The sequence below is a fragment of the Leuresthes tenuis genome, unplaced genomic scaffold (assembly GCF_036924035.1).
Source record: "Leuresthes tenuis unplaced genomic scaffold, fLeuTen1.0.hap1 SCAF_21, whole genome shotgun sequence".
Lineage (NCBI taxonomy): Eukaryota > Metazoa > Chordata > Actinopteri > Atheriniformes > Atherinopsidae > Leuresthes > Leuresthes tenuis.
In genome coordinates this window covers 4754300-4775477 of record NW_027325375.1, presented here as the reverse complement: position 1 = coordinate 4775477, position 21178 = coordinate 4754300, and the positions used below count along the sequence as shown (strand labels likewise).

Sequence of the window (21178 nt, the reverse complement as noted above, 5' to 3'; positions counted from 1 at the left end):
CATTTTAGGGAGAACATTTATACTATCAGGAGCATTTAGTTTTGTTAATACACACGACTATCGCTACAGTCAGTTTTACTCCTAACTTAGTAAGTGAAGGTACACACTTGATTATTCTTGTGTCACAGCTTCTGAATCAGCAACTCATGACCGAGAGGGAATGATGGGAATGCTGACAGCGATGAGTGTACAGTACGGCTCACGCAGAGTCACATGAACAAACCAAGTTCAACAGGAGTGGTGATTTCCATTTCAGTATCAGGTGACATGGCCAATTTTGTGTGGAAGACAGATTTGCCTCCAAATGTTAGGGGTTGCAGACGGAGGAGGAAAAAAAGATGAAGGTGTTGTTAGTGGAGGTACAAATCACATGACTGAAGTGATTTACTGTTCAGCTTCGCGACCGGGTACTGACACCGGCAGGCAGCACAAGACTGTAACTGTGTTTGAGCAGATCCTCGGTGTCGCTCCATGACATTTCCTTTTTCCCTTTCGCTCATCAAGAGACTGAAAGTAGGCTAATTAGGTCATGTGAGAATAAATTTTGGGTTTGATTTTTGGGCTCTGTTGGTTTAGCTACGTCACGATGTCTGCTCTGTTCTTTTTTTCTTAATCTGTTCAGACATCCAATAAACCAATAAATCAGAAAAGGAAATGAGAAAAGAAATAAAACCAAATGAAATTCCCAGTACAACATCTAAATAAGCCATCATATGCATTCATCTTTTTAAAGTATGGCAAAAAATAATGGATAAATAGGACTCAGTGTATATGAGGAGTCCAGAAAAGACAACATGTGCCGTATAAACCAAACTCTCAGCTAATCCATATATTTTAATATTTTAAAGTGACCTACATAGTTCTCCAGGCTTTCTGGAGGTCTCTCAATGTTTTTCTTTGGACACTGGCAGCTTTTTTTGCTCATTATTAGTCTACACCTTGTGTCTGGCAATTTTCAGGGGAACTTGTTTTGTCCCGTTCTTCAAGCATCAAAGCGGCCCCCAACTCAACAGTGTTGCGTCTACACATAACACCCATGGTCTCCATGGAAGGGTGGCGGTGAAAAAAGCTATTCTTTTTTTCTTTTTTTTTTTTTTGCGAGGCCATGAATTGTTGTCTGTTTTTTTTTTTTTTTACAGGTGTAGCAGCTGGTTGTCTGGTTTTTGTTTCTATTTTTGTTCCGTTTCCTCTTCTTTCCTCTTCTTTCCTCTTCTTCTTTCCTTGTCCCCCGGTCCGGTTCAGTTCTATTACATGTCATATATTGTAAACAGAAATAAATAAATGGGCATCAAGGGGAGCTTTACATTTATAAAACTTCCCTTGGCAAAGCAAATCTGTTTGGCATCAAAGGTATTCAGACTACAATTCTGCTGCCATAATGCTGAACAGGACAAGGGGGAAAAAAAAAGAAAAGAAAAAGAAAAAAGCCATTCTTAAGAAAGTGAAACAGGACGAACAGGCTGAGGCATGCCAAATGACAGGAAACATCAGTGGCAACAGGTCTTATGGAGGGATGAATCCTCCCCAGAGCCCGGACCTCGACATTATTGAAGCAGTGTGGGATCATCTGACAGAGAACGGAACAAAAGGCAGCCGACATCCAAAGAAGAGCTTTGGGATGTCCTTCAAGAAGCCTGGAGAACTATTCCTGAAGACTCCTTAAAGAAATGACTGCTTGTCGAAGAGGGTTCAGGCTGGATTGAAGAATAAAGGTGCTTGCATCGAACTCTGACATTCAAGCTCGCAAGGACAATACAAACGCTCTGTTTTTGCCTCATACTGCATTTCCATTTATGTTTGCAAACAAATTTTTGTTTTCCCATTAATACATAAAAAAAAATTAAAAAAAAGTGGCGGCTCAAGAATTTTACACAGTATTGCATTAACTAGAATGCCTTATTTAACATTACTTAACAAACCGCTGTCTGGGATGTGTTCTTCCCTTCGCATGAGATGTATATATATATATATATATATACATATACACACACATATATATGCACAAGTCCCAAAGCAGTAAACAATAGCAGATTTACTACTAGATTATTGTGACAAAAAGAAAAAAGAAACCAAACACTAAAATAAGCCCATTATCCTAAAATGCATAAAACAAAGGCCGTACTTGAACAGATCATCTCACAACAAGAGGGCAAATAGGCCCGATTAGATGTTAAACCAACACTAGAACGTAACCACATGTCTTGTGTGTGATGCTTTTTTCATAAAACTATATATCTTTATCGTGACCCTGCAGTTCTGAGAAGCCTGAGTGTTGCCACTCGAAATAGTCCAGATAGGAACCTGTTGACAGCCGCTGTCTTTATAGAAACTTGGCAGGCCTGCAGCATTCTCACAAAAAGACACAAATGCAATGTGATGCTTTAACACATGAGTCCATGATCCTAACACGCTGTAAATGTACACAAGTAACTGGTAATGACAGAAGGAGACACTGAGTAAGGTTTTATTTAAAGTAATGCTCAAATGTTTTATTAAGTGGAGTGTAGCTAAAGTCTTAGTGTGTTGCAAGAAGGAAACTTTATTAGCAGAACCGAATTGCATTAACTATGTCTTCTTAATGTGCAGAATAGTCGTTTTTCAGTCATGTAAAATAGACTGGAGAACGTAAGCCAACAAAGCACGATAGTGGCGTAGAACAACAATGCAAAGCTATTTATGAGACATCCTGCAAATACAATCAATGTGCAAGATGGTTATGCACCTTCACATGAGGCTATGATACTAGGACCACAGAACTGATTAGATTAAAGTGTTGAAATAGGGTGGGATAAGAAGAGTGAAAAAGTTACAAAGACTTTGTATCCTTCACTACGTATAGCTGGCATACCGAACTGCCAGCTCTGTACCTGTGACTGAGCACACCACAGCCATGTGATTAGTTCACAAACATGACAGCCTGAGATTGATGAGTCTCACATGACACACTGTGTTATGAAAGCACGCAGTGGAGGAACCCAAGATGCCACTTCTCTTGAACTATCAAGTGAGCAAATGCAGCACAAAATTTTGCAAGGCAGCTTGCAATGTCATGCATTTGCACAGATTGGGGAGGATTCCATGATATATTTAGTCTGTGGGTGTGATGCATAATTATGTCAAAAGCAAAACGCTAATATCAAATAATATTTCTCATTCACCACAATGTTTTAGCTTTATTCCAGATTGATAACCATTTCAAACTAAAGAGAAAAACACTCATTACACAGGGAAGTCAAATATTATTAAAGGCCACATCAAGGCTGAAAAATAAATAAATAAATAAATCAGCAAAAGTTGGTTATTAACACTTCCTTTGTTTAAAACGACAAGGAAAAAAGTTTCCTCAGACAAGTCATGCAACATTTTAGAAAGTGCATGAAAAGTAGCTTAAACATACTACTTCTCTTCCACATCGAAGCATAAACACATTTCTACAGATCTGTATGGCCCAGTTCAAGAAGGAAGTTTCCTCAGCAGGCTGCCAGGACAAACTATTTGAGAGTGGGTGATGAGCACACGGCTATTGGCTGATAAGGCCTCCGAGCCAGAAGCTCTCCGTGTAATGTACAGTATGCTGTCCCAGTCAGGTGCAGCAGACAGGGAAACAAGAGAGGCTTTTTAGGCTTTCCTCAGAGGCTTAGCCAACCTGCTGCCCTCTGTGGTATTCTGGAAACCACAGTGATGTGCTCTGATGGTGCTTTGAGTTGATGATGCATTACGCTGGGCAACAGGACTGCAAAACAATAACTTAACAATAACCCAAATCATGGCGGGCAAGGCCTGTGCTGGAGCATCTGGAACATGGATTTCGCTGACTGATGTCTACAATTGTATCTTAAAATGTAAAATATTTCTAAACTACAAAAAAAGGGAAGGTTAGAGTCACATTAGCATTCTTCAAGGAGAACCTGCCAGAGCACTTCAACTTGTTTCTTTAAAGGTCTCAATTAAAATAGACCACATCATTACGCCAGAGCCGGCTCTATAATAGCAACGTTCATTCTTAGCTGATGATCAGGATTATATCAATGTCAGTATATAACAATCTACTTGTGACATTTGACTTTCTAGTTATTCTTTTACCTTCCCTCTCATCTGTTCATCCTCTAATTTTGTTTGATCAATTTCAGACACCTTAATATTACCCGTCGCTTTTCGTCATCATGTCATCCCCTCTTCCACGCCTACGTGTTTTATTAGCCTCTTCTTTGCTTTTACAAATCAGATCAATTACCGGTTATCTCTCATCCTAAATCCCTTATCAACTGCACTCTTGCCTATTCGCATTACAACCCAAGTGTCCTCTTCAAGCATGTCTTCTCACAGATTTCCCCCCTCCAGAGCCGTTTCATGCTTGATGAATGGGGAGCTTATGCCAGAGGTATGAAGAGCACAGCTGACCACTGAGTTAACAGAAACGCCTGCTGCCTGCCTGTTTGCTCTAGGACTGATGCCAGCTACCTCCTCCTCCCCCATCAGCCCACACTCTCACACACACACACACACACACACACACTTGCAGCATTTATATCACTGGGTGCAGGGCACCTTTATGGCCCTGGAACGTGCTCTGGCACAGACATGGGCCAAAGTGCAAGCAGCACCATAAGGTGGTGAGCTTTCAAGTCCACTGGTAAATATATCCACTAGTTGTGTAAGGGTGGGAGAAACATTTTCCAATAAAAAGGTATTTAAAACTAAACTCTCTTGCTGGCGTAACTGATCAAGAATGTGTGTAAGAAAATACAGTTTCACACGGAGGCTCCAAATCAACTCAGGGAGTATAAAGTATCCCACTGTTGAACGCAACTTTCACGTAATTATCGAGCTTGGTACTGTTTAATGATAGCACATGCTTTTTAGTTGTTTTTTTTAGCATTGGCAGGTTTCATTGCATTTGCCCAGCTTTAAAAAGACACTGCATCTTAACAGCCAGTATGTCAGTACAGGCCAGTGGCTTGTTTACAAAATATCAGTGCAAGCCAGCATGGTGTCAAATTTGTCAAAATTGTTTCCAATGTGCAAAATATCCCAAAGAAACATAACAATCAAATTCCTTAATTTGGACAAATGTTTCATGCATCAGCTGTCTTCATTTTACATTTAAAAAAATATTTTAAAAATATCAGTTAGAAGATAAAAATTCACCACCATGTCACTAATGCAACATTTAGAATATGAACAGGAGTGTATTTTGTGTGTGTGTGTGTGTGTGTGTGCAGCTAAAGTGGAGATTTCAATCTAAAGAGGATGGAAAAAAATACATTTCACAAGATAGGAGGATTTTATTGATATTTTTTCTTAATTGAAGCCAATATCTATAACTACAGTTCTACCAGCTTAAAAGACCATGAAACCCTCCCATAAGACATGTTGACATGTTGACATTCAAAAATATATGTTCAAATGTGACGATTCATTAAATTATATATTATAGTCAATTATAATTTACTTTAGCCAGCTGCTAGGTATTAAGGTCATGATATGCTATTTTACATTTTAGCAGCACTGGCATAACGACATTTGTTGGTAAATCGTTTTGTTAACACCTGTGCGGAGCAATGACATCTAAATCAGGACATACTATGCGAGTGATGTAAACTAGACATACGAAAAGCCGAAGCAGTTGCTGAAATTATTTCACTGTTGACCACCAACGGTGTGAACGGTCTAGAGGAAGATGCCGTCCTGGCAATGATCTGTCTATTTTAAAGTGGCCAATAGAAGCGATCATATGTTCCGAGATACTGAGCACACAGTGTCCTCCTCTGCTGTCTGACGGAGAGAACAATACAGTCAGCAAGACCGAGAGAAACCACTTGTATTTTTCTCTAACTCAGCTAAAGATAAGGTCGGGAGTGTGACTGCAGTGTCGTGGCTTACTTGTTGTCCAACTACCACGCACGCTAATCTGCTGCTACTTGTACCAAATAGTCTCAAAGGGAAACATGAAGGGAAACAAAGGGGAGCGCAATACACTGGTTCTGCAACTTGTAATCAGGGAGGATTCTGACTGGTTAACACCAGACGAGCCATTTACTCTCAACAGAGTATAAACAGCAGACATGCATGGACATTCGTGTAAACGAGTAACAAAGTGACTACTAATGAGGTAAGCCAAGTCCCATAAAGAGAGCGCGTGCAGAAGCCTCGCTAGTGGCTAGCATTAGCATGCTAGCTTACCGCACAACACGTCTCCCTGCACTTTGCCTCAGTGATGTCAAATTACCAAAACCTATAGGGCGCTAATTTGTAAAGTGTCTCCAAGCTCATAACGTTCACCAGACCAAAACTCTGTCATGCTTCCAGGCCACATGGAGAAAGTCATAAATAATATTAGCGCACACAACGTTATACACTAACATACACACACTTAACAGCTACCTGAAAGCTGGGTCCTCTTTGCTGCATCTCGGGGGAGGCGACGAAAACGCATTTCTCTTATTAAAAAGTTTCTGGAAGAGAGTCGGAGGCATTTTGTACCAAAATAAATTCGGCACAAGTTTCTTTTCCTTTTCAAATCCAGGAGCAAATCTTGTTCCTTGTAACTGTCTCCATGGGTGTCATAGTCATATGACAGTCATTAGTCACAGGCGCTGCATGGTAACCCACCACATTTTTCTGATTGGCTGACCAAACGCGGCTGCTACATTAAATTACTCGATTGGTTGATATTTTCGTCCAGGTACCACGTGGTAGGCGGGTAAACCGTGTTGATGTTTTGTCTCGAATCGTGACGGCATGAAATATATTCACAGAAATCATGCAAGTGCGACTTCTGACCGGCAAACAACACACGCCCAAACATACACCAAAGTCCATCCTAGGATAAATAAAGTTATTTGTAAAAAAAAATAAAAATTACAAAGCAAATAAAGGTTTCAAGCAGCACATTTATTCACACTCTTTGTGCTTTATTTATTTATTTTGGACATTTATTTTCGACACTCATATGTACATTTGCAAAACATTTTGCAAAAAAAACATATACATTAGAAAGAAGAAAAACGTGACAAACTCTTGAAATTTACACTTTTACACCACAAGTTTACACTAAACCAGTGGCATTGACACATGCATCAATAATAAATACAAATACAGTTACATGTTGTCACCCAAGATAACATATTTTGCATTCAAAACAGGGGTCACTGTAAAGAAAAAAGAAAAACTGAAGAAAAAAAATACACATATGCCATCTAGAGGTCATTTTCTGCTTTTGGTAGCATGTATGTAAAATACATAAGATAAAGCATCAGCAGGCTTTTTAAGTACTTAAAGTGAATGAAACTATTCTAAATTGAAAGAGTAGTATTCAAGGACCATCTCCATGAATTCTATCACTCACCGCTTACGACGTAAAAATCTCATGGAACAACAGATACTATGAAATATAAATAAAGATCAGACAGAGAAGCAGGGGAAGTTATGGTTACACAGATAATGTGCAGATGGTTTATGATAAGCAAGCACATATATGAATGTCAGACTGGTGTCTCATCAATAAGGAAAAAAAATCTCTTGGAAAAAAAACAAACACCAGCGACACTATTTGAACTAGTTGCACTCAGTCTGGACATTCTGTTTTGAAGTGCACATCAACCACTCTTTTGCAATATATTTTTTCATAAGGGTTTGTTAGAACTAGACAGTGAGAATGGCGTCTACCATTGGACAAAAGCCAAATTCTCTGAACTCTTTGTAGCAGTAATTGCCCCACCCACTGTGTAACCACCTACCAATTGTCTGTCTAGTGGGCATCTGCTACCAGTATCTTACCCTTTTGAAATAAATCAACTCGGTGTGAACTGTAGATTAATTTAAATCTTCTATCACAGGACAGAGGGTCAACGTGTGCACAGTTTGAAGGGAATGAAAACAGCACTTTTGAGCTTGGCACACCTTTCTGTCATCCTCTGAAAGTAGGCGTCCCGTTCACTATCACTGCCAAAATCAAAGAACTTGGCTTTCACTGGACTAGCTTTAACAGGCCTTTTCAGCATCACTGTCATTGGTAATATGTCTTCCCTGAAGCTGATCTCACCCAATTCGGATGTCTCCACATCAGGTTTCACCTGCTTAGGACTGGACAGCTCACCGGTGGAGGATGGGATGTGTTTTGCTTTCAAGGTCTCAACAGCAGCAGGGCTTCTAAACCAAACCCTCTTCCTACACAAAATAGCCTTCCTCTCACTGAGCTAGGGAGAAAATTTACATATGACCGAGACCATGAAAAAAAGCTCTTACCTTTAAACGGTTGGAGTCTTTAATCAAAAAGAATGAAACAAAGTTTCCTTACTTTTGATTGAGTTTTCCTCTTCAGGTCTTTGTCTGTAGATTATGGAATTAAAAGAATGCTCTGAATTACATTAAGTAAAGACAGAACTGTACTATTTCATGAGGATGTTGCTTGTTATCAAATTACATCCTTTACCTGATTCAAATGAATCGTTTTGCATTTTACTGTCAGATTCAGGATTTTTGTGGTGGCTTGAAGAAGAAAAAGACAGCAACAGAGACTGCTTAAGTCACTCATCCTACATCAGTATCTTAAAAATCCCATGAACAAACGTTTCATGTTAAGCAGCCAATCTTAAGAGGAATTCAACCAACACACTCACCTGATTCCACAGCTCTTTTCACTAAGAACATTGGAGGCATCTGCAAACGGAAAAATAGTTGGGATCAGACCGATACCATGTGTTTAAGATCCATTCAAGCCCTTTAACATCAAAGTACATCATTGTCTGTTTTGTTGCCTTAACCTCACTTCACGATTCGTATACAAACGTGTTTGCAAATTTCTCTCACTATCAACTATGATGGCTGAAAGATTAGGCGGATGATGCATCTGGATACTCTTAGCATGGCTAACATCCAGCAGGGTGGAGTTTTTCTTGTGAAGATGGAGACTCATCAACTCCTCCTTATTGGGGAAAGTCTGTGAAACCGCTGTGAGAACAAGATATGAAAAAAAGAGAATAAAGACACCTTGTACTCTTCCTCTGGATATTAAAGATTAACCAAACATGTACCCACACACCATCACTATCTTTTCTGAATATCTCCGGGGATGGGATGCTGCTCAAAGTTGTTGAGGTAGAGGAGTAACAGAGGCCATTGTCCTCCGCCTCCTCTGAGCAAAAAGTTGTGTCTGGCTCCATGCTGCGAGATGTGCCGCTTTCTGGAGTATCACCATCTTTTAAAGCTTCCAGGACAGGCGTCACCTGAACGGTTAGGTAACCTGCTTGTGACACTTTTCGGTGATAAGACTCCGTCTTGGCTGGCGTTACAAACGAGGCAGTTTGGTTTCTGGGGTTTTCGGCAAATGCAGGGTCGCTCAAGTGTGACACGGACTCACAGTGAACAGGCGCAGTGCCACCCTGTGAGTGTGAAGGGAAAATCGTATGCTCTCCAACCGTCCATGTGAAGGGGGGAGAGAGGAAAACAAAGCAAGCAGTAGAAATATTGACAAACTGAAATCATAGCACCTCAACAGATTTCCACATAGCAAATTTATAGGGGGACATTTAAGCAGAAACATAATAGCTGAACTGGATATTAGCTATATCACTGCTCATTTGCCCAATTGTAAAAGGAAGTAAATATGGTCAATGTACATCATGTGCTAACTATAAGGGTGAAGCTTATAAACATGGAATGCTGACATCCATACTTGGTTGAAAACATAACATCTATTTTTTAATCAGCACACTCACACACACTAAGCTTGCTGGTTTGACACTGGGATCATTCATGTCATCCACCTCAGGTTCCTCGGGCAATGGATCATAATGTTTGCAGGGTAGAAGCCTCCTATTCTCTGAAAATTGAGAAGCAGGAATGTTCAGTATAGAAGGCTCTGCTAATAATGATACTTTCATGTACACATAAAAAGCTGAAATTAGTTGAAAGCTTATACATAATTTAGGACTCTCCATCACTACCAACTTTGAAAGTACGCTTAAGCGTTTTTGCACTTGGATGTCAGTGTCTTACGTACTCTCTCGTCTCCTAAGCCCTGGTTTCACCGGCGTATCTCGTTTAAAGGGAAACCCACTGTCGCGACGCCGTCTAATTCGCAGCTTATATCGATCCATTTGCAATCACACAGATTCCTTGACCCGATATAAATTTCCCCTGCAGTTTCCAAACGTTTTAAACCCACGACAACATGCTAATAGTACAGCTAAATGCTAAAAGCGCCACCCTTCCCCCTGCTCTGTCGGTGCCTAGCAACTGAGCACACTTGAGTCAGAGCTATAAGTTTTGATGACGAGGTTAACTGCTATATTAAGCTTTTTTTAAATATACTGTTGTTATTATTATCCAGGAGAGTAAAATCATTATTATACACCGCCATGTACATTAGCGACTCGATGTTAGTTTGTTGATGAGTTTAAATAATTAGAAATGGCAAACAAAATAGAGACTACTCTTTCAGTCCATTCATCCATTTTCTATACCCGCTTAATCCAACTCAGGGTCGCTAATTTATGAATACCCATGTTATCAGGCTTCAAAGTGAAAGCTTTTGGCTTCAAATTGATAAGAAGACAGAGAACCCAAATGCATATAACAGGGGGTCCCTTGTCATGTTGGAACGAATTTAAGTGAAAAAATATGTGTCACTGTTGTTGTTTTTTTCTCCAGCTACAGAACAGTATTGTGTCATTATTTTGTGACACCCACACACACACGTTGCCCTTGGTATGTTCAGCATTGTAGATGGTTAAGAAAAAGCACTGCATAAGCTAAAAAAAAATTGCACTGAGTAAGAAGCGCAGTGCGGATGGGTGTGTGAATCAGGGAATGTGTTGTAGTGAGTGATCAATAGGAGTAGAAGATCAATATATGTAGGCAGTCCATTTACAGATAAGAGAAATCTGTTGCATAGAATAAAAATGGCAAAAAGCAACACAACACTAGTTGAAAATCATTCCAGAATATTTTTATTTCACTGCCCTCATCTTATTCCCCACCCTTCACCTCTTACCCCTTTTGCTGCACTCAATCATTACAAGGATATGGTGCCGATTCCATTTTACAGCAGAATAGATAAATAAATAAGTACAATTCATCTTACTACACGCAAAACAGAAAGAAAAAGAATCCATTCAAATTGTTGATTTAATAAATAAGCTTACTTCTAGCTGTCCTCGTTTATGTACATCCGCAATGTTTATGCTTTGGGACGGTAGTCAACTTTAAAAGCTTATACTTTACTTCTACGTCTAAACCCCGTCAACCAAAAGACCAAAAAAGAAAAGAAAAGAAAAAAAGGTGGTTTCTTTTGTTTTAAAGTTGATGTTTGTTCTATTTACCTTCAGTGAGTTGAATTCATCATCAACTATGCCTAAGTTACATAGCCCTGCACCTGCGGCTGAGTGCATATAGCCTCTTTTCAATGGCCACAAAGAGTTCTTTTTCCCCTAAGCCAAATGCCAATGATTCCAGCATTGAAGGGCAAATTGCATGCACTGCCCTGAGGCCTGGTTTCGCATTGTTTTTTTTTTTTTTCCTTTTTTTTTTTCTTTTCCTCAACCTGAAATACTCTGTGCAAAGATGGATAAAAAAGATGGTTGTGACTGCACCAAGTGTAGAGTTCGATGACCGTTACTCTGGACCAGTCCTGTGTTAAACAAAGTGCATGCACGCTGACCGCAGCCACATAGGGATGACATACTGCAACGAATGCGTTGATGGCATCAAGTGTGATTTTGGTGTGGCCCTGACATTGTGATGCTCCACATGAAACAGTGCAAAGAGAAATTATTTGAAAAGCAGAAGCTGCTGCTTTCTCAGTTTTCTCATCTTAATTCTGACCCCAAACAGCAGGATGTACTTCTTTTTTTGCATAAGCGCACAGAGTTGGGGTCATAGTTTCCTTTTGTTCCAGATCAGGGTAGTTTCTGCTCAGTGGCACTGTTCTTAGCTTGTTTTTGACTGAATTAATACCACAGGAGTGGACTTTTTTTTAACCACAGAAGATCAAAACCATTGATGTCCTCTCAGGGGCACATTTAGATGTCACCTGGAGATAAACTACACACAAGAACAACACTCTTGCTGTCATAGAACTGTGTTAGTAGTGTACACTTGTTGCTGGGCTGCTAGGTTTAAACTGGTGGGGGAAGGAGGAGAGTGATGGGAAATAGATGGTCTGCTAATGTTTAAGTATGAATAGGTTTCTGCTGTTTGGAACTGAACAATAATTTGTTTAGATGAATAGCAGGTACCAGTGTTGGGAAGACTTAACATGCCTAAATTCAAACAAATCAAGCACAATCTTATGAATACATGTAACAATACACATTGTTGAATATAAAACATGTCTATTTTTTTTCCTTTTTACACATTTACTATGTCAGGTGAGATTAAAAAAATCCATTAAAAGGAGAGTCTATTTAAACAACTGAGTTCTTCCTTCAAAGAGATTGAACAGTTCGCTGTTGATGATTTTGGTATCAGTGATGTGTCAAAAAGTAAAGAGCCATCTTGCACCTCCTCGTGGAAACCAGAGACACTGCTTTGCATTAAGTATGCAGGTCAATGCTCCCCTCTGTTGGGCAACACCAGAGTGCTCGTCACTTTGACACTTTGCTTTTGGATTTGTTTTTCATTCACGTCACAACGCAAATGTCGGACTTAAATAACTATCCTTTTAACATTTCATTTCATTCATTTGTGACAGTAAATGCGTAAATAAGATGGAAATACATTTGACAATGTGCACTGTATTTTACTTTGTTTGATTTGTTCTTTTTTAATAACCATTTTAAATCTTCCACAGTTAGGCCAGTTGTGGTTTACTTTCCCAAAGCATGTTCGACCTCATGAGACACCATCTTTGACCCACTGCAGGTCACTGGTCAAAGCAGATCTCTGTGTCAGGATGCTTGAAGGAAAATGAGGTCCGCTGGCCTTCACATGGAGATGCTGCTGTAGAGCTGGTCAATCTTCGCCTTGAAGAATTCCTTCAGCTCCGGTCTTTTGGCCTTTAGCGTCGGAGTCAGGAGGCCATTCTCAATGGAGAACATCTCATTGTGGACGTAGATGTTCTTCACCTTTAAAAGGAAGGGAAAGTCGAAAAAATAATTAAGACTTAGAATACGACCAAGGTTTCTGTCTTTCCTGAGCTGACGTGGTGATGTTGAGTCAAAAATACCGAAGAATTCCTAATTAGTGTCCTTTCAGGCATCAGATTATATTCTACAGCTTCTACAGTATCCCAAACAAAAAGTATGACCCTTCACACATTGGATATACTGTTTAATTACGGTATCATCGGTCATGTAAAGTAGGTTAGGTTACAGCTTCATGCAGTCATACAAAATAACAGTGATGGAGACAGCCATGACAGTTTTTAAATGGAGAATCTTTCCCCCTCATGTCCTTTATGGTGTTGCTTCCTCGAGTCTTGGGTCAATATTTATACGTAACAATACCTATTCATCTTAATCCTGTGTTATCTTTTTGAATGTTAGAATAGAATACAACTACCAAAAAAATAGGAATAAAAGTCAATCAATTATTGGTCGGGTTTGCCTAAAATGCTAACAAAAGCCACTCAACCGCAGTTCCTTTCCCCATGACCAGAGTCACTTTGCAGATGCTCAGTGCATTTCCTTTTGTACAGACTAAAGTCAAAAGACCAACAAAAAAAGAAGAAAAAAAATTAATAAATGGACTTTCTCGTTGGTCACGTGGTATTTGATTTAGCTAAATGAAATCGATTTGCCTACTTAAATTATACTGTCAGAATTGTCAGTCAGTGTCAGCATTTACATTCTGCAATTGACAGAAAAAGTAGTGAATTAGAGAGAAAAAAAAAAGGTTGGTTGTGTCACAGCGAAGCACAATCAAAGACCCCAGCACCTCCACAGACCTCTCTACCACCCCCTGAGGAGGCATCAGCAGAATTCTTGCACTTTAAACTGCAGCGCGGACACATAATGGTCTTTCTTTGTTCCTTTAAAAAACCCAAAAACCATCATCGACTTAAAAGTTTCTGTTAATTTGGGTGGAAACACAGTCAAGAACTGTATTCTTACCTGCTCAAAAGAGTGGAGCCCACTGGCTTTGCCCAGACGTACCAAATCTTCAAGGATTGCCTTTTTTAATTCCTGTTTACAAAGGAGAAAGTTTTCATTGTTACATTCAAATTATTCTCAGTGTTAACTGGAGTCGTAGCACTTCAGCAATGCTTTACCTACCGTGTTTTTACACATGTCCTTGTAGGTGCCCAGGATGCCCTTTTTCTTGGCCCAACTAGGCATAACTTCAGGGTCGGGGACCACAATTCCTACCAAACATGACTGAAACAGCAGAGAAAACATTAATGAACACAAAGCACACATGCAGAATGCTCTCAGGTGCTCAGAAGCTAAATGAAAAATTACATTCAGACAGTTCAAACATGCAATCTCAACAGGAAACCTGCTCTATATTAAGAACCCTGTGACACAAAGATACTGACTGCACTGATCATATTTGATTCCTTACCTGCAGACTATCTCCATGAACATAGAGCTGTGCCACAGGTTCACTCCTAATGTAGATGTTCTCAATCTTCTCAGGGGAGATGTACTCACCCTGTGCCAACTTGAAAATGTGCTTTTTCCTGTCAATGATCTTCAACGTGCCAGTCTACAGAAGATGATAGGTTGAACCAAAACATGATGAGAAAAGGAAACAGTCCTCACTGTAATTACAATGACTTATTAAAAACTAAACTTGGATATTATACAATGCTAAATGACTGGCGTAAGCTGTATGTACGCACAGGTAACCATTTGCCGATGTCTCCAGTGTGGAGCCAACCGTCTGCGTCCAGTGTCTCAGCCGTTCTCTCGGGGTCTTTGAGGTAGCCCTTAAACACGTTTGGTCCCTTCACACACACCTGGATAACAGATTAGAAAGGTGCAAAAGGGTTGAGACCAACTCCTTCACAGACATTATGTTTGTAGTTTATCCTGGTTGTACAACAGATATTCATGTTGTAAAAATTTAAATGAAACATCTTCTACTGTTTAAATGAAGAGTAAGTAATGTTTGTCGCTCTCAAGATCACTTTAGTTACCTCTCCCTCTCCCTTAGAGGCAAAGTAGTTCTTCTCAGGAACATCCACCAGTTTGATGAGGTTACATGGCAGAGGAGCACCGACATGACCTATTAGTCAGAGCATCAAAAAGGAAAAAAGAAATAAAAATTAAATGTTTTTTTATTTTTTACTCCCATATTTTGAACAATCAATTTCTGCCTGTCCTTTGGTTCACTCTCCACTGTTGAACACCAGGGGGAGTAGAGACTAACACATAAAAAAAAATCTGATCAAATATCCAAGCTGAGCAGCAGGGGCTGACAAAGCCATTTTTCCTGTTAGTGCATACAGTGAGTGTTAAACAACCGGCTTTATTTACTGCCCTTAAACGGGTTCAGGCACATAGCTTATACTTTTGTCATGAAACTTTGTGGTTTCTTCTGACATGCAATGATAGAATATACATCTTAACACTCCATCAGTGTTTGCTTTAGCTATACCAACTTGAAAAATCTGTAGACAAAGCCTCTCGTCACTCAGCAAACCTACTTTTCCCTATTTCAAAATGTATTTCCTGCTGTGTGAAATGTCAGTTATCACAGAGTGTAGATTTTCAAGCTACAGCTCTATCAAGAGAGAGTTCAAAGCCCACTCTCTGTAAAACATGTCATTTTAAACAAATAACAAACCACAAATGTTATGACTGAAGGATATTCTGTGGACACATATTGGGATTATATATGTACAGACACATTTTTCTGATGCATTGGCCAAAGCACAGCAATTTGGCCTGAAAGCCACGGGTTGTTGTTACTCGCCTTATTATCAAAGCAAGTTGGCTTAAAGGAGGAAACCAGCACAAGCCACCAGCTCATCAGTAACAGTCAAATATTCAATAATTCTATTGATGATTAACAAATATTTCACCTGCGGCAGAAAGCTCTCATGAGTAAAATCATTTGTAACTGACAAGTGGAACTCAAACAAATTCATATGTTGACATTTACATGAATCAAACCTCCTTAATCGCAACACCCTGTCTTTAGAAAAGAATTGAATAAAGGTCAAAGTCGTCAGTGTGAATTACCTACTGAGCCTTTTTATCTTATCAAACCATTTGATTTGTTAGCTCTGTCAGCAATAAGAAACAATCAGTTAACCAGTACAATCACCATATTTCCCAGAACACCTCACTGCTGTCACTGCAGGTGCACTTCTGTTACATTTTACCCTCAGGAACTATACTTTAGTTATTGTGTATGTGTACAGACAGCAAGCTTTATGCAAAATATCTAATGTGCGTTTGCTTTTTTGCCCCCCAAAAAAAAAAAGAAAAGAAAAAAGGGGGACAGGCTCATAGTGGCAGGAACAGGGCGTCGTCTTTGCACAGTGTCTCATGAGACCGGTCTGGTCCACCAACATTCTCTTCGCCAGTACAATTTTTGACCTTAAAAGGTTTCCTCTTCCATCACGACCATAGCCAAAACTTCAAGTAGACGTAGTGTGGATTTGAAAAGAAAAAGCTAACGTATCAACTTAATTAAGTTTGAAGTTCATGTGAGTCTGAAATCTTTCTGGCCATCTTTCATACCTTATATTATTGTAATTTCAGAGAAAGTGTAGAAAAAAACATATAGGTTACTTGGAAAATGGCATCATTACCAGAACGTTTAACACAATACAACAGAGGCTCATTTCAGGCAGTCTTTTGTATCTGCTTTTGCATGTTGGAGATCACCAAAGCAGACTTGACAGCTCTTTCATCTCTAAATCTCACAGTCTCCCAGGCCTCTCCCTTTTTCCACCTAACATCATGGACACACTTACTCTCAATGGAATTGTTTTTTGGTTTCCTCCACTGAGTGCCATCCATAAATCATTTACTTTGAGCTCAGCAGACACAGCTGGAGTATTTGAGCAGTTACATCATCATGACCCCCACACTACAGCGCGTAGACAGTTTGGAGCATTGGATATTTGATCAAGTCAGTCTGACAGCATAGTGACAAATGATTTCACGTAATGATTTTACAGACCTCGACACTTTTTTGTTTAATTCATAACATCCTGACTCACTGTCATCCCTTTCAGACCTTTGAACGAATGCTCGAGCCCAGTGAACAAGTTCAGTGATTTGAGATGAAGAACCTGTGTTTTTTGTCTCGAGCTGTTGCGTGACCTCAGAAACTCACCTGGGGTCCAGTCTCCAGGTGTGGTGAAGGTGCAGCCTGCTGTGCACTCTGTCTGACCATATGCCTCGTATACCTGCGCAGAGACATGCATTACGCTGAGGGCCACGCTAACAAGTGTTAGGAATCTACTGTGTTTGCATGTTGTTGATGTGCTGTGTAAAGTAGGGTCACACGTATCTGTGCACGTTCTGTGCTTGGATGGTAAACGGATTGCACACATCTTTGTGAGAGCCAGACTGTGTTTGAGAGCTTAAGACTTTTTCAGTTTTTACTTGATCAAAAGAAATATCTTTGTCATAAGAGTTACCATGACCTGGATGACTGAGAACCCTCATCAACAAATATCTGTGTCTTCAGCAGCTCGATGCACCACTACGTTCACCCGCTAATATCTAACTAGGTTGTTGTTGGTGCTGATCAGGTACTGTAAAGGGAAATGCCTGCTGAGATGGAAATCCAGTCGAGTGCAGTTAAAGGTGAATCAATATTGTAGGAAAGCTAATTTCATGTTGTAATTTCACATTTGTAAAAGTTAAGTTTAGGGTTAGGGGTCTTGAGAATATACTATGTTAATGTATATATCACATTCTAATTTCTACTCTTCCTCACAAGAGTAGTAATAGGACAACATGCAGTGTGCGTGTGTGTGTGTGTGCGTAGCATTAGGGGTCTGACCTGGCATCCCAGAGCTGCTCTGAGGAATCCCAGGACAGTGGGTGAGGTAGGAGCTGCTCCTGTTATAATCATTCTAAGTCTTCCTCCCAGGCTGGCCTGTACAAAATGGGAAAAAAATACAAAAGAGTCTTTACTTTGACCGAGTAGCTACTAACAGTTCAATAACAATCTGACAACACCCACAGAATCCTAATAAGGCAGATTAGCTGAGTATTTAGGCATAAAACTCTTAAATAATAATTCCAATGTGTTTTGTTTAAATACTTTCATTTCAATCATGAATAGTTGATGTTGTAGGAAACACTTAAGATTCAGCATCCATTGAAAGACTAAAGACTGTTGTATGATTACAACAGGGCAACACAGGGTAGCTTTCACATTTCCTGTTTACTGCCTGTAAATGTAAAAGATTTGACTGAACCTTTGCTGGACTTCTGCCCTGGAGTTTCACTCTTACTCGTTTGGTTAGATTAAGGCATTAGTTAAGAGGGAGACTTGGCCTCTGTGTTCGTATTACTGGAAGGAAACACGGTTTCATTACCTGTATCTTACTGAAGAAGATTTTGTCCCACATGCTGTCACTGCGAATGATTCCACTGCTTAGTTCAGCACCTTTTCTCTTTGCAGCAAAGTTGAGCAGCCAACGCTTCAATGGGGTGTTTGCCTGGCTGAATATCTGTAGAGAAGAACAGGACCAGGCACACATTTCTTAGCCGGTAAACAAACTACTTGTTCCAGCTGTTGAAAAAATGTAACGTGTCAAGTTTTCTCCGGGATGAATAAAGTAACTAACTGCATGTAAGATTTAAAGTTCCTCTTTCCAAAACAGTACCAATTACATGTTTTATTCCTTTTAAGAGACAACAAGCTTACATTATCAGGACAAACGAGTGGATTCTTCAAGGGCCTTCCTGAACTTTTATCTCACCTTGTCGTACATGCGGTTGAGCAAACGAGGCACCACCGGGAAAATGGTCGGCCGCAGAGCCTTCATGTCATCCGGCAAGAGACGAATGTCGCCCTGGTAAAAGCCGATTCGTCCTCCATGACAGTAGACCACAGACTGCAGAGGCAGACATATCACACAATTATTAACAACTATCTGGTATCTTTGAAAATAGATTTTAAAAGCCTGAAATAGAGAGGGATATGTAAGAAGAAAAACCCTGTCACAGAACTTCAGCAAAACAGGATGAAATGAACAAATTTCTGAAATAATAGGTTCAAAGTAAGAAAATGAACCATCTATTTCAAGTGTGGCACACGACGCGGTGGATAGTTAGTGCTGAGTGGCAATCCTAAAACCTAAATCTGAAAATGTGTGTTACAGAAACAAAGACGGGTAACTGATCAATTATAATAGGCTTACAGGTATTTGTTGGGCATTCATTTGAAATTTCAGTCATACCAGATGTCATCATACTTATCGTAAATGTCACAGTTGTCATTCCAACACAAGGCACAAGTGTCATGCCATTTAGCAAAAAGAGGAACATTACTGTTGACATGTAATGTTTCGGTAGTGTGTTCATAGTGTGTTTAAGGGGCAGTCCTCTGATGAGATTCTCATTGATTATCAGACATAACACAGAAGGATCTATGCGACTCTGTCTTGCCCAAAAAAGGTGTAGTAAAGATTATGTGGGTAGAAGGTGTTCATTGATTCAATTATTGTTAATTTGTTTCCCTTTTACTTTAGGAAAAGCTCCAGAGCTACAATCTAGAAATAGTCTATGAGAAGTAAAAGCCCTGCAAAATCCTACTTCAGTGTAAACAACTTCATGGCAAAATAATGGTCTGACATCATTACTTCAGTGTACATTTGCTGTAGTTTATTCCAACTGTACATTTCTGTATACGGTAAATGACAATAAGATAACGGAGGTTTTAATTTCATTTTACGGTATCTCAGGCTGGTTGCCATTTATTTACAAATAGAAATAATTTCTTTTTGTCGATTCTTTCCCACAAATTAAACACAAAGCTGCATAACCAGCGTAAGTCAAAGAATCCTAAAAGTGGAACGATATATCTGGATTCCATAATCTTTCATGCAACTATCATAACGTTGATGAGAAGTGGTGGAATCTATAGTTTTGTGGCACTTTTAAATAAACTTTATTAACTTAAGCTGAACTTATTGACTGTGTTGCCAGCAAAGCACAGAGGTGTATCTTGTGGTATGACTTTTTTTACCACAAAAAAGTCTTTTTTTTTTTACATAGAGAAACTCTGACAGGCCATTAACTAAAATTAGCAGCAGAGAAAGTGACTCATTAATAATTTACATCTCAACAATGAAATCTCACACAACCACAGATCAAACAAATGTGAGGTGTGCCACTGTCAGCACTGAAATAATTCAGGCTCAGACCAACTACCAACGTTATATAAAAGCAATAAACAACATAGTTTGCCCGTTTCATAAGGACTGCTTTCGAGTAACAATGATAAAAGCAACCACCATGTGAAGCCTTCTTCCAGTTTCTCGAGTCGTGTGAGGACACAGCAAAGCACAACACCCACCCTGTTTGGTCTCTTTTTTCTTTGAGCTGTCATGGATATCAGATATGGTGCTGTGTGTTTGTGTGAGTCTCTTGAACTTGCGTCTGTTGTGTGAACTGCTGCGCTGCTTTCTGGGGCGGTTAGGTGATTTCCTGTGTCTGAGTCTCACGCTTTTGACAGCGCTGCCACACACCGCATGCAAACAAACCAGGCCGGTTCAACCTGAAGCAGCGCCAACCGTTCTTACACATGTAACACATCTACACACACACACTCACACACCAAAAGTAACAATGATATCTTAGTATTGCAGAGTGTTAAAGAAAAACTGTATAAACCTTGCGGTTGAAATAATAAAAAATAAAAAAACCAGCCCAAATATCAGCTGTTTGTCATTTGAGGACAGGTTTTAAATACTTATTTACTATCATGGTATTTTCTTTCAGTTGTTAGTCACAAATCATATAAACTACAGAAGCGTAAGAGCTGCAAACAGAGATAAAAAAGATCTCCTTCAAAACATTTGGCTTTTATGTCTTGTTTTTTTAAATGTTCAACCCAAATACACCCAAATAAAGGGCTACTGAAACAGTAGCAGCCACAGCGACAGCCACTGCTTGCATAAGGGCTGATGACAGAGCAATAGAAAGCTGGAAGAGACTCTCTGTTAATGGACAGGTACAGCAATGCTGATGCTTCCTGTGTTTATATGATTAGAATTTTTTGTTTGGTCACTACTGTAAGGTACTTTCTCTTTTTTTCT

At 39.6% G+C, this 21178-nt stretch overlaps 3 protein-coding genes across 7 annotated transcripts in view; all 3 read right to left on the bottom strand.

Moving 5' to 3' along the window:
- Positions 1 to 6569, bottom strand: part of fnip1 (folliculin interacting protein 1) — a 33039-nt gene extending 26470 nt beyond the window's left edge. For both annotated transcript variants that reach the window (XM_072375197.1, XM_072375199.1), the window contains exon 1: positions 6385 to 6569. In XM_072375197.1, coding sequence (XP_072231298.1) covers positions 6385 to 6476 — 92 coding nt within the window. In that variant the 5' untranslated portion in view covers positions 6477 to 6569. The remainder of the gene's footprint in view (positions 1 to 6384) is intronic.
- A 389-nt stretch (positions 6570 to 6958) lies between these two features.
- LOC140279719 (uncharacterized) lies at positions 6959 to 10215 on the bottom strand. Its single transcript, XM_072374881.1, has 8 exons — positions 10004 to 10215; positions 9720 to 9823; positions 9044 to 9383; positions 8812 to 8952; positions 8622 to 8661; positions 8435 to 8490; positions 8300 to 8331; positions 6959 to 8198 (listed from the first exon to the last, which is right to left on the bottom strand). Exons 1-8 carry the CDS (start codon positions 10098 to 10100, stop codon positions 7848 to 7850), a joined length of 1161 nt encoding a protein of 386 aa, XP_072230982.1. The 5' UTR covers positions 10101 to 10215; the 3' UTR covers positions 6959 to 7847.
- Positions 10216 to 11845: 1630 nt separating this feature from the next.
- The window catches only part of acsl6 (acyl-CoA synthetase long chain family member 6), a 32062-nt gene continuing 22729 nt past the window's right edge, over positions 11846 to 21178 (bottom strand). For all 4 annotated transcript variants that reach the window (XM_072374299.1, XM_072374300.1, XM_072374302.1 and 1 more), the window contains exons 12-21: positions 18839 to 18973; positions 18452 to 18586; positions 17911 to 18006; positions 17236 to 17308; positions 15083 to 15171; positions 14786 to 14902; positions 14506 to 14649; positions 14217 to 14318; positions 14055 to 14126; positions 11846 to 13067 (exon numbers count right to left, since the gene is read on the bottom strand). In XM_072374299.1, coding sequence (XP_072230400.1) covers positions 12927 to 13067; positions 14055 to 14126; positions 14217 to 14318; positions 14506 to 14649; positions 14786 to 14902; positions 15083 to 15171; positions 17236 to 17308; positions 17911 to 18006; positions 18452 to 18586; positions 18839 to 18973 — 1104 coding nt within the window. In that variant the 3' untranslated portion in view covers positions 11846 to 12926. The remainder of the gene's footprint in view (positions 13068 to 14054; positions 14127 to 14216; positions 14319 to 14505; positions 14650 to 14785; positions 14903 to 15082; positions 15172 to 17235; positions 17309 to 17910; positions 18007 to 18451; positions 18587 to 18838; positions 18974 to 21178) is intronic.